Source organism: Mugil cephalus, chromosome 20 (genome assembly GCF_022458985.1).
Source record: "Mugil cephalus isolate CIBA_MC_2020 chromosome 20, CIBA_Mcephalus_1.1, whole genome shotgun sequence".
Taxonomy (NCBI): domain Eukaryota; kingdom Metazoa; phylum Chordata; class Actinopteri; order Mugiliformes; family Mugilidae; genus Mugil; species Mugil cephalus.
In genome coordinates this window covers 14,273,270-14,286,815 of record NC_061789.1, presented here as the reverse complement: position 1 = coordinate 14,286,815, position 13,546 = coordinate 14,273,270, and the positions used below count along the sequence as shown (strand labels likewise).

At 39.7% G+C, this 13,546-nt stretch overlaps 1 protein-coding gene and 1 long non-coding RNA gene across 3 annotated transcripts in view; both read right to left on the bottom strand.

The window, feature by feature from the left end:
• The window catches only part of LOC124997986, a 42,703-nt gene extending 36,177 nt beyond the window's left edge, over positions 1-6,526 (bottom strand). For both annotated transcript variants that reach the window (XR_007111009.1, XR_007111008.1), the window contains exons 1-2: positions 6,478-6,526; positions 4,971-5,096 (exon numbers count right to left, since the gene is read on the bottom strand). This is a non-coding gene — a long non-coding RNA (uncharacterized LOC124997986). The remainder of the gene's footprint in view (positions 1-4,970; positions 5,097-6,477) is intronic.
• Positions 6,527-8,363: 1,837 nt separating this feature from the next.
• Positions 8,364-13,021, bottom strand: LOC124998525 (phosphatidylcholine transfer protein). The gene is made up of 6 exons (XM_047572991.1): positions 12,847-13,021; positions 11,940-12,057; positions 11,471-11,550; positions 11,204-11,375; positions 10,375-10,442; positions 8,364-9,118 (listed from the first exon to the last, which is right to left on the bottom strand). The coding sequence occupies exons 1-6, from the start codon at positions 12,973-12,975 to the stop codon at positions 9,044-9,046; spliced, it is 642 nt and encodes a 213-aa protein (XP_047428947.1). The 5' UTR covers positions 12,976-13,021; the 3' UTR covers positions 8,364-9,043.
• Between the last annotated feature and the right edge of the window lie 525 nt (positions 13,022-13,546).

Sequence of the window (13,546 nt, the reverse complement as noted above, 5' to 3'; positions counted from 1 at the left end):
TGTATCTGGACAAGTTAGAAGTGGATAAATCTTCTCTTTTCAGTTTTTGTTCTTAGTTCTTTTATCTGAAGATAGTCAGTGATACTGGCTGGTGAAGGTGAAAGCCACCTTGAAGCCTGGTGTGGTGTCTCCAGCCATCACTATCGTGGCAGTGCCGGACTCCACCCAGTTCAAAACGATCAAAGAGGCGGACCGAGGTAGACAACTAGAGACGGGCTCCTGTCTCTATATTAAACTTGGCCTAGAGCTATTTTTTGTTACATTTTGCATTTAATAGTAAGCGATCCCTTTACTAAAATATGTTGGGTTCATGTTAATGTGTATCTGAAGAAATTTTAATTCGTGGAGGGTTGGGGATTAAAAAATATATAAAAAATGTCTAATCAATCACAGATTTTGCAACACCCCTGCAGTACCTCTGCGGACCCCCTAGGGGTCACTAACTCTCTGCTGAAGACTTACCCCCCTAGACCACATGTGTCAAACTCAACCGTATCCAGCAAGCCACCAGAGATTAGCATGCGCATGGTTGCCAACATATGCATGGCGGGTAATAACAATTAATCCCACAAACACGAGATAAGTATGCTAAATGTAGCCTCAAAGAAAACAACAAATGGTTAGAGAATTAAAAGGCAATTGCAGCAGGAAATGTTCGCCAAAGCTAGCTTCATTATGTCTGAAGAAATCACTGAATTCAAAATCAACTTTGCTGTGTTTTTTGTCTTCAAGGAGGTCGAGTTTTTGAAGCAGTACATGCTAAAGGTGTGGGAGTCCTGACCAGATACCAACCTCTAAAAATGTCAGTTTGTCGAGAGACACCATTGCAGACTAGGTTAAGGAAATCGCAGGGAATCTGACTATAGAAGTGGCCCAAGAGATATGCAGTTATCTGGCTTTTTCATGAGCTGTTGATTGAAATGTCCATTTTTAGACAAGGCACGGACCTGAGGAGCTCTTGGATGTCATGCACTGTAGGACAACGGAGTTAGGGAAATTTTCGAGGCGGTGGAGAAGACTGTAAGTAAAACTAAATTACCCTGGGAAAGGTCGTACAAAACGCAAAATAAGTGACTGCAGCAACACCTTCACAACCCCAAAACTTTCCTCATATAGTTTTAAAAAGTGATACACCTTTTCATTATTTTGGGTCATTGACATCCTTTATCTAATATTTTTATTTTTCTTAGTGTTAACATTTAGAATTTTATTTTATTCATTTTATTTATTGTAGGAAAAGTTGTAGCAGTCTTTTCAAAAATCAATATTCCTGGTGGAAGCACTGTGAGTACTAGACTGTTCAATAAATGTCAATCGTGTTTGGCCCACAACTTAGACTGGGTTTTAAATTTCAGGACCCTGAGTGATTGAGTTTGACACCCCTGCCCTCGCGGCCGTCACTTGTTTAAAACCACGAGTACACACACACGACAGAACAAACAATCTGTGCTGTACTTGAGCAGATTATTAAGAGACACATTGCGGCGACATGTGACGATTGAACCGACTTGATAAACGGGTTATACGACGGGACCTTTAAAGTTTCCATATCACGATAAAAAGAATGGAAAAATGTCCACCATTACATGATGTATGTACAGAAGGGTTCTAGTGTACCCTGTGACTAATAAAGCGAGCCGAATTCAAGTACTGGAATCTACCGTTTTAATTCTCTACAAATGGGCCCACGTTGAGCTTTCATGTGAAACAGCATGCAGAGTGGAGCAGAAAACCTTCCACGAAAACATTCAGGATCAATGATTCCCTTGAGCACATCAATATCTCTAATAGCAATCTATTAAAAATCACTAAAAAAGACGACTTTGAAAAATAGGCTTCCAAGTGGAGCCATTATTTTGTTACCTCTGGCAGACAGTGAGGCACCTGGGAAATCTGAGCTGACGTTAACGGGCAGCAGCAGTCCAGCAGAAAAACTAGATCACTTTCTTGAGCTAATTAGCCCTGTGTATTACCAATCAAAAGAAACTCGCTCTCCAACACAATGGCCGGCCAAGAAATATATTTGTCTTCCATTTGTGAAGGACTGGCAGCGGAAAAACTCCAGGACCGAATATTATTCGACCGAGACATTCCAGGGGATAAAATGTTGCACTAAAGTGGGCTCCGAGCGTCTGATTTTTGTCACTGCTACCTCCGTTATTCCCAAACAATCGGATAGGAAGATGAAACTGGATCTCGCTACTTCACATTGAATCAGACAGTTAACATCATAAACTGAAATGAAGTATGTCTACATTTGGTCTGCTGGACTCGCTGTGCTACGGAGTTTGTTGTATGGTATCGAAACCTTCTGCTTCGACACAATCTGTTCCAACACGATAGATGAATTAAAGTCTTCATACTTTGTATTTAACAAACTATTATTTGCATCAAGATGAGATTTTTTTTAAGACATTTTTATTCATATTTTAAGCACATTGTCTTATTTCTGACTGTAAGTTCCGAGATCACTTAGTGCTTTGCGTTATTTGATACTGAAACTAAAGCTTAAACCTTTTAATAGCGTCCAGTTTTCAAGAGCATATTTGTATCTGTAAATCACACCAACTCCTTTGATGCAGGATTTCACCAGACATGTAAACTACGACTGTTACGATATCAGATTTTTACTTACACTACACTAAAAATGTCAGGATAACGATATTATTGAGATATCGACAAAAATGTAAACACTAATGGCAAAATCCAAGAAACGCATGTTTAACTTTATTTATGTCGTTTTCTCTCTTTTGGGAGATGAATTACACTCAAAATAACAGTAAAACAGAAGAAAACGGGGCAGATGTAAAACACACACTGTGTTCAAGTGGCACTGGATCATTTACACTATATTACTATATTAAAATATATATTATCATATCCACATTTTTAACACAAGATTGAAATTTATTTTAATTTAACCACGATTATCATAAATACCGGTATACCATGACAGCCCTAATGTAAACTGTAAAGCCTTCAAAACCAGCAGACTAATGAATAATGAATCATATCACAATGATAATATTTAAAACCTTTAAGTAAAGTTTAAGCAAATTCTCCCATGTACTGAAGAAATAAGCATAAGAGTAGCATGTATTTAAACAGCAGCATGTGACCGAGCCATTTAAAGCTGATGAAGTTAGGATTTCTCTTTTCAAGAGGTCAGTCAGTGTAAACCTCTCACCAGCAGAGGGAGCAAAAACATCAAAGATGAGACGGCCAGATCTTTGGTCCATTCTGCACAGATCAACTTAAAGTACTGTTCACATATCTCACAGTCATTTAACCACATAATTTCTTTTCAGCATATGTGTGTCTTGTTTCGACATCTCAGTAACTATTGGCACTATTATCGCGGTTTACGACTGCTTATTTTCAGACAAATCTGCAACAAGTCATTCTTTGTGTCCAACTAAACAGCGAATAAGACAGCGTCAGTCGCGTGAAACTCCTACTATCTGAACTCTTAAGCTGTTTTATACTTCTGCAACAGCTTTACACGGAGTCACGTGTCAGATTGTAGCCTGGGATTTTCAGGTTGAGACGTTTATTTGACAACTAGAATTAACAAAGCTTTCAGAGGAATGAGCTGCCTGAAGCATCAGCAAAACCCAGTGACATTATTTAAAATCTCTCCATAAAGCCTGGTTTATTCAGAGATCAATTCGCTTTTATTTCTTGGTTTAAATGCCCCTTGGTTTGTTTATTTGTTTATTTATACTGTATTTGGTTTATTTAGGCCTTATTTTCATTATATATTATAGAATTATGGTTTTATGAATGAAGTTTGCTGCACTCTGATCATTTTCATCACCATTAATAATAGTATAGGCTAGTTTTGTATCATCCTGTCTCTGAAGATAGACTAAGCAGTAATTGAGTTCTACTCTGTCATTCCTACATGTGCTTTAATAATGCATGATGTCCTCTTAAAGACAATGTTAGGATATAAATAACACTACAGGAACAGATTGAGAGCAAACATCTAACCACTCCACCACGGTAAACAGACAAAAAGGGCGAACAGAATTGAAAAGCCCACCAAACCTGCCACCAGCAAAGTGACCTCATAGGAAACTACGACCACCTTCTTCCCTCAGGAAACATCTGGGCCAACACTTCAGTTTCACGACTCATCAGCAAAGAGAGAGAAAAAAAAAAAACAGGGCAGCGGCAGGAGGTCGTGTCGGTGTTGGGGGTTAAAAGTCACTGGCCTGGAGTAACTTTTAACTCTGTGATAAAGGAGCGATCAGGAGGATTATAGGAGCAACAATGAAATGGTCCAGTAATTCATTGTTTCCACTGTCGTTTCACACAGTCCAGGAAGTAGGATTACACTGTACACTGGGGACTTTAATTATAAAAATAATTCCACCTTTGATGGATGCTGTAATCAGTACCGCGGCCTTTGTTTCAGGCTCACGTTATCCACCAAGTTTATATGTCCATGTGTTTCAACAAAGAAATAAAATAAATCACATCTGCTCATTTATGACAAACTGCAGCATTTTCCCATTTTACATCACAGATATTTGGATTTGGATGCTCTGATGTTTAAAAGAGCAATTTAAAGACATCTTCTTAGGTCCTAAGAAAGTGTGACAAAAGTGAGAAAACTTAATGAACTTTCGTTCATTATTACCAAAAGATTCAGTTTCTGACCATGAGCATCAAACTGTTTACACTGGGGTCAGCGTTGATGACAAATGTCTGTTTAAGGGGGACGTAAAAGACAGAAGGAGTGTGGACATCAGAAAGGAACGCTGCACAAGTTACGTGTTTTGAAAGTAAACAGCTTTAATTCTCATTTGTGTCCAAACCCCGTGCAGCGTGAGCCTCTTTTTGGCACATGTTTTGGTATGATTTATTCCATTCAAACTACAAATAAGACTGTTTTTAACAAAGGCAGTTGCAGCCTGGTGAATGTTTTTGAGGAAGCAGGCATCAAAACAACAACACCAACTAACCTTTTCAGGATGTGGACGCTGCTTCCACGCTCTCTTCCAGTGGAGAAAACACCTCAGGAACAGGGGAGTCGGCTCTCGCACAGCTCTCCTCGATGTGACAATAGATTTCACGGGAGGCCACGTCCTCTACAACAGGAGAGGAACATTGACACCATTTAAAAAGAAAAAAAAACACAACAACTTCTGTCATTTTTATTAAACACCATTAGCATTACTCTTCTACCATGTGACTTTGATCTAACGAGGAATGATCCTGCAGAAAATGCAGAGGTAAAAAGACAGAACTTCACTTGTGCACTGCAACAATCAACAGTTAAAACAAGCTACAGCTGCAAAACCACATCTATGATACTAGATGAGCTAGTCTGGTGGTGTATTGAGTCTGGGTATTTCAGAAACTGCTTCCAAAATATTTAGTGAGATTTTCATGCACAATAATCTCAAGGTTTCCAGAGAATGATCTGAAAAACTGAGAATATCCAGTGAGTAGCCCTTCTCTGGGGATAATGTCCAGACTGTTTAAAGAAAATGCTCAGTCTGATGCGTCTCCTTTCCTGCAGCAACATCGAGGTGGTAGGGTGAAAACCAACAACAAAAAACATGGATCCATTCTTCCTTGAATCAATGGTTTAGCTTGGTGTTGGTGGTGTAATGCCAGTGGGGCAGTGTCTTGGTTTTGTACCCTTTTTGCCAAGTGAGTATTGCTGAAACACCACAGCCTGTGTGCATCTTCTAAAGGCAACATAAACATGTCACGCAGCTAAAATCATCTGAAACTAGTCTCTTGTTGTCATCAGTTCTTAAGACAAAAAGACAAAAGCGGCCACAACCACATACTGGCAATGGGTAATGCATTTTGGTTTAATCATTGATCAAGTAAGAACACGGGTCAAATGTACACTATTTAATATTCTGATTTATTATTATTATTATTATTATTATTATTATTATTATTATTATATTATTATTAAATATCCATATCCAAAAAGGCCTTTTTCCAGACGTACTGACATGGAAAAACACAGGTGTACTAATGATGGCTTGTTTCCAAATGTCCACATTACCTATGCTAGCTAACCAGTATGCTAAAAGGAAGACAACACACGAAATGAAGTGCAGTCACAATTAATAAACCTGTGCTCTTTGTAGGGCGGCAAACCAAAATGTCTACTTTAACGAATAAATGTTCAAGGCATGTCATTAAATAACTTTTTGGCGCGTCCGACTGTGAGCCACTGAAGCTTTTAAATGTTTATCAAATAGCAAGAAGAGTTACCCGCTCACGCACACTCACGCGGAGTTAGCCTGAAAACAAGCTAACTCTACTGCCGCAAGTATCTCAATAAACAATGGCACCTGAACCAACATGAACAGTACCAGAACATCTCCAAAGTGTAATTCAGCCGCCATTAATACACCTGCGGTTAACTACCGTTTAGAGTAGAAATCAGTAACGTTAGTTAACATGCACGTAAAAATAAATAAACAAATAAAAACGAATTATTACCTTAATCGGACTCTAGCTGGACAACGTAAGTCCATGTAAACACGTTACTCTGACTAAAGTCGGAGTTCTCCTCATCCGATTAAGACACCCAGATAATGCGTTGGGAATTCGGTTTTCTCCGCCATGTACGCGCCTTAATCGGACTACAATCGGATGACGCGTGTGCGCATGCTCCACAACCACTGCACTGGCGCGTGACCCCGGAACAAAACCATCGAAGAAGGTCGATCGCAGATCTGAGGGATAGCGCATATCTTACCTGCACCATAGGTATTACCTAAGAGATTAAAAGAGCTGTATTTTTTTCTCCATTGCATATAAACTGGGACAATGACTGCATTCAGAAGGTCGAAATTTGAGCATAGCTCGATTAATTTCTGCATGCAAACGCACTGAGTGTCTTCTGTGTAATATCTTATTTGTTCTTTTTTCTCATAGCTTGCTCTTCATGTTTAATTTGTGCGACACTGGGTCTAGTTGCTCCGTACCACGCTGAAGCACAAATGACCGTTTTTTCTTAACTAATTACAGTATAAAACAACTTATACAATTTAAATAATTCCCCTTTCACTACACACAGTTGTTTTAGGGGGAAAAAGCCATTAGTGCAAAATAAAAAAAAGAACAATGTAACAAAAATATAAATATGACAATGTCAACAACACGACAACAATGGAAAATAAAATCAGTAACAGTAGTCAGTTGAGCAAAATAAGTCAACAAAAGCAAAAATAATAAACATAAAAATTGCTCACAGAGGGGAATGTTCATTAATATTTCAGAAGTGAGTCTTTATCCCGTGTAGTTTAGTAACCGACGAATAAATAACGCATCAGTACCAGTTGTGCGATACTGCTGTGATGCTAGGAGTGTCAAACTCTGTCCTCATCCACCTTTTACTACAGGTATAAATGGAGAGGCTCATGCCACGCACTAGTATCGATCCGATACAGATACTGGCAATTGCATCGATACTATCGATATTTAGATCGATACGCCCATCCCTACTTACGTCATCACATTGATATACGACATACACATGGCGCAACACTGAGATAAAGTGACTGTTATGGATACGCGCCATAGAGCGCTGCTTCTTGTCCAGTTGTTACTGAATGCCATTAATACCAAACACTCCAGCGTGTGATGGAGTGACAGTCGCTTGCTTTATACGTCATGCTTACGTTGTTTTGCACATCGCGTACTTAACAACGCAGGATTAGTGTTACCTGAGGCCGTCCTGGGATTTAAATATTACGCCCCTACTTTTGTGTTTCATGCGGCGCATTCACACGGGATGAACAAACTCTTAGTTTTAGTCAAATTTAAGTTCTGTTGTTGTGACTCTGCTACTTTCCATCTTGTTCCACTGCATGTCAGAGACGATTTTAATTACCTTGGATAATGAAAATATATTTTTGATACTATTTATCCCGGGGAAGAAATTACTAACGACCTGGCAGTACTTAAATCAGACCCACCTATGCCGATGAACACATTAATGATTGATTTAATGATTTCATCCGTCTAGACGGGTGAGTAGTTCGGCAACATCTTCGGCAAATTTACAGCAGAAAATTGCATTTTAGATCATAAAAATTGCTCATATGTATGTTGAAATGCTGTATTTATAGTCTGCTGGTGTGGTTCAGGTTTTACAGGCGGTCTTTTCAATGTGGTAAACACTCACTGCAAATACGACAACTGCAAATTGTTTTATTTATTTTTTTCATTTAAAAGGTAAAACAATACCAAATCATTGAGAACACAATTAATATGCAATGTCAGCATCAATCTTTGCATCATGGTATCCATCTGAAGCCTTCTGAGACGACCATTTTACGTGCAAAGCATCACTGCTCATTTGTCGTAATAACGGACACATAAAAAGTGAAATGAAAGTTTATTTGGGAAAATACCACAGCAATATTACACAGTAATAGGCAATTCATGATCAGATCGTGTTCACCTATATCAACAGGAAAACAGAGGTACTGAATCAGTAGAGCCTACAATCAAGTATCTCCATATGCATTTTTGCATCAGATCAGTAATAAACCCCCTAAACGATTTTGTCAGTTTGACAAGACAGACAATGAAAAGATTCCAGTGTGAGCAGACCTACAACAAATGTAAACTTATTGGAATATTTCAATTCAACAGCAGTAATTTAAAACAAGAAAAATAAACAGTTTTATCACATAGGACCCAAAGGAAGAACGAATTAGAATATTTACTAAACACACTTTGTGAAAAGAAAAAAATCCAATGAAAGCTCCTAAACCCTGGAGCTCAAGGAGATTGTACAAACAAGACAACACAGAGATGGTTGATACAGCACAATGGAACAGAACTGATTCGCACCAGCTTTTTAATGAGGCCGGCCGCTTCGTGCACGTCATGCCTGAGTCAACAGCATGCTACCAGTAGCGGCCCACGCCATGGCACATTCACCTCATACAGAGGAGTCAAATTTAATTATACACCTTTAAAATACCTCCCAAAACTAAAGCAACAGCAGTAAAAACTGATCACAGCCCTCGAGCCACTTTCCCGTCGGTTGCGCTCATTTCTTCTGGCAGTAGCTTTCGTAGGTGCTGCAGGCCTTCTGCATGTCCGTTAAGAAACCTGGAACCCCGCTCTGTTTAAAGAAAACATACACACAAAGAGCATCTCTATCAGTGAGCGTCATGGACACGTGTGCCAAGAAGACCCACCTAGGAGGGACGGCGACAAGAGGAACTGCTGACGTCACTCCGAAACACAGCTGCAAACCATAAAGCAGGCCGAAGGAGAGATGGAGCTCTGAGAGGCCTGTGAATGAACCCTTTTAACACCCTCTTCAAAGCCCACAGCAAATATCGGTTTCGGCAGGTCAACAGTGAACATATGCACATAACAGATATTGCAATACGTCTGAGTGCTTTTAAGTAATGGAGAGCTGAAAGGAACGGAGCAACCTCTGGGGCCGAAAATTGAAGGAAACTTCAAAGTGCCAAAAAAGCTCTTCTGGTGACCGCTTCTAGGTGGCTCCAAAAGAGAGTCGATCCCTGTAGCTCCCCACGTTACAGTGTCCAACTTTATAGCAGAAATAAACACATTTACACTGGTGTAAAAGTTTGTTTTTTGGTTTTTATAGCTAATTTCTCAATTCATGAGAACTGGACGGGGGAGAATTTTTATACAACTCACCTGTTTAAATTATATTAAGGCTTAAATTTATGCATAAATAAGGGCGTGGCTGCTTTGAGTGACAAGTGGACAACCTCTCTATCATTTATGAATTGGGAGATAACTGGGAGTTAAGCGACGACCATGACACTACACTGAGCCTCAAAAACAACCTTCAGGAAGCATGTGGGTAAGGCCACGAATGCTTTCTCCAATTTTTATATAGACTCAGTGACTGAGCCTCAAAAAGTGACGCATTCAGTCTTGTTGTATCCAAATTCTTATAGTGGTCACAGCCATTAAGACAGAGTCCCATGTACATGATGATGAAACTCCTTAGGGGTGTCTCGTGTCCTCATACATATTGAAAGTATAACACTAGCTTCAGATTCCTGTGCCAGTTTGTGTGTCTGCTAATGCTCACGGGGAGCTATTCAAATCTCCTTCTTTAAAAGATGAAATATCCCTAAATGAGTTCATATCAGATAAACACATTATTCTCCTGTAAATCAAGCGGAGGCATGTTTATTGGTGACCATGCAAAGACTCAAACCAGCACTTCTAGCGGATGTAAATTCCTAACATGTGACCCATGTGATCAAAGTTCAGCGCTCCTTAAGCCGTTGTTTTTTTTTTTAACGCTTTCTTCCTTTCAAGTAAAGCTTTAAATGTTTGGAGCTTACGCTCTGTGAATAAGAGGATCTTGCTGACGTTAGAGGCACTCACCTTCGCTGCCCAGTTCACCAGCCACGTAGGGATCATCCCACCAGGGTTGTCAAAGTAGTTCATGAAAACTGAAAAACACGTTCATGCATGTTGAAGATCAACCTCAATTCTTGATGATGAATTGCTACATGATGATGTCTACTGATTTCAGCTCTACGGCCCAGCGTCATTTAAACGACCAGTGTGTGGTGTTCAGGATCATCAGTATGTGATCACCTAGTACCATGGATCGCTGTGGGTCCTCTTCCACAGAGTCCGCCGTGCTTCTACGATAACCTGAACCGAACATACCACTGCGAATTCTCCTGCGCACTTTAAAATGCTTCTGTATTCTGTTAGGTGCAATCCGCAACCCAACCACTAGATGGCACTTAATACTGCACGCTGGTCTTTTAAATGTATTGAGTTTACGCTAGCTACATTTGCAAGGACACCAAGATGACACTAATAATAAAGGCTTATATAACCAACTCAGTGAGAACAGGCTGGCCCTACCAGAAGGACTTTTCTACCATAGTGAGAGGGGTGCTGTATTTATTTATCTCTGGTGAGAATAAATCTATTATCTCTAAAAGGTTGTGCGATTACCTTTTCAGATCATTTTAATTAATCCCTGTAAACAGTCAATTTCATTCATTCATTTTTTCTCTAGACCTAAACTGAATTTACTACAATTCATTCATTGTTTTCATTTATTATTTATGCTAAACATTTAAGAAAACAGAATTATTTTTTATTGTTCATGTGCTGCAGTAGGGACAAAGCGCAACACTTGTATCATTATACATCACAAGCAAAACCAGCAAAAAGCAAAAAGGCTGCAGCTCACCTTTAGTTCCACAGCCTCCGTCGCTCTCCAGGGCGACGCTCTGCTTGTAGTCTTTGACGCGCAGCACGCCGTTCTTTTCCGCACACGCCGTCTGTGGGGAGCTTCTGGCCAGGATCACCCAGATCTTCCTGCCGTCCACATCCAGGTCCCTCCGCTCCCGAATGTACACGTACTGAGGTTTGAGCCGTCAGGGAGGACACAACCTCAAATTACACAGTTCCACAAATCATATCTAAAGTTGCCTCCCAAGTCACATCTGAAGGATACGTCTCTGTTTGAAAGCGGGAAGGGATATTTCACTTCCCAGTAGATGGCCGACTCTCCATCAAAGTCCTTCTCATAGAGCTCTGGGTTACAAAATACACACAAAAAAAAGTCAAATATAAAAGACCACAAGGGAAAACATCAATATAAACACTGTAAAACTATTTATACCACAGACAACATGACTACTAAAAAAGGCTACTTAAACGACCACAAAAGTCAAGCTACACCTGCAACTAGAGCTGTTACCTGCTGGTTTCTGTAGACGTGCATGAAAACAAGGATTAGGAATTAAAGCAAAGAAGATATAAGAAGGCACAGAAATTATGTGCTACAGCACAGCAATAGTACAAAAAAAAGCATCCATTGATGACACCCATGTGAATGTGAAGTCTATGGAGAAATTAGGAAACACTGGTTTGGGATGGCACGGATAATGTGTGTGAACTTTGCCTTCCTGGGACTTTTTTACCTTTCACATATCCGTCCCAGTGTTTCCGATACGTCAGGTCCATGTAGACATCTGCACACAGCTCTGCAGTGCAGGTGGCGAGCACACCGAAGACTTTGTACTCATAAAGTCCAGTTTCCTGCAGACAGCACATGAGAGTTCTCTATACAATACTTCACACTGCATGCCGCACACGCCGCACCCACACTGTGTAACTAATCCAAAACCACACAACTCTGATTAGAACCAGTCTACTTTGCATCCCACGAGGAAGGAAGCAGGATTTGATTCAGCCCTGAAAAGACTTGCATGTGGTTTATTTGGGGCGTTTTATGCAATAACCCTGAAAATAATCATGTATGCTAAGTGTTTAAGTATTTTAAAAGAGCTTGAAAATTGTATCACTGTGCAAATTGCTTACAAAATGTATCAGTGCACTGGCTTAAAAGACTGGCAAAGAATATTTCAAATAAATAGAAGGTAACTTAAAATAACCAGCTCAAACACTATGTGATACAAGTTAGAAGTTGAAAACTAATCCAATGCTACCTCCTAGATGTGCCGGGTGTAAACCGAATTGAAGACCGGATCTTTCTGGCTACATAAGTGTATCGGATCTGGTTGTATATGCACACAAATGCGACGCAACATAAAACGATCGAGTTTGTAAATGATATTTGGTGTGACCAGTAAATCCAGTTTGCAAGCTCAGTTTCCGGCTTGTTCTTCCGCTGGCCGCTAGGACACCGCAGCTCATAGATATTTTGCCAATAACTGTTTTAATGTAAAGATGAATGTTTTGGGGGGAGGGAATGGGTTGATGCTGCAGGCTCTGCGGCAGAAACCAAATCCCATTTAGACTCATCAATCATTCATTATTGATCGGTTTTCCCGTCGCAGAAGCGGCAGTGCTACTTATATTCTCTACCTTGTCGTAGAGCCGGTAGATTTTGACTCCCATCGTCTCGGTAAAGAGCTCCCATCCTCCCTCCAGCTGCGGCTCATCCAGCTCCTTCCAGGCGCTCTGAAACTCTTCATCCGTAAACCGCAGCGACATGACGGCTCGGTGGTCTCCAACAAGCTGCGGGAAACACCGCAGGACGCACACAGGACTTCCTGTCCGCACATTCAAAATAAAAGATTGACGCGCGCACGCACAAGTACAAAATGTATATTTTTGAAAGTAGTGTAAAGTAGTTGAGTAATTTTAACCAGTCAGACATTTTTAATTTTATTCTGGATTATTATTCGTCAGTACGTAGGGGACGATAACACAGTTTCATTAGCCGCAGTATATCTGTTGTCATAGTTAATAGCTATTTTGCAGTTTAAAATATTTAAAAGTTATTTAAAAATAAATACGTTTTCAAATATTTTGCTACAATTGGCCATCAGTAATATGCTGCTATCACGATAAACTAAGATTTTATTCAAACGCACTGTATGCAATATACATGCATAACATTTTCAATGGAGTATTATTTTTATCTACTACTACACTGTAATTCACCACTTTTACCGGCTTTATTTTTAATTGCAAATGAAGATTAAATTATAGAGTTATATGGCTGTTATTAACTATTATTATTACTCATTTATTTATATGCTCCAGTGACATGTTTAATGAT

What these genes read in the sequence shown, in the direction of transcription:
- LOC124998525 (XM_047572991.1), bottom strand. Translation starts at nt 12,975, where the DNA reads ATGTCGCTGCGGTTTACGGATGAAGAGTTTCAGAGCGCCTGGAAGGAG. An exon ending in TCCCGCTTTCAAACAGAGAC is followed by an intron (nt 11,376 to 11,470) that starts GTATCCTTCAGA and finishes CTCAAACCTCAG; the next exon opens with TACGTGTACATTCGGGAGCG. An exon ending in TGGTGAACTGGGCAGCGAAG is followed by an intron (nt 9,119 to 10,374) that starts GTGAGTGCCTCT and finishes TTCTTTAAACAG; the next exon opens with AGCGGGGTTCCAGGTTTCTT.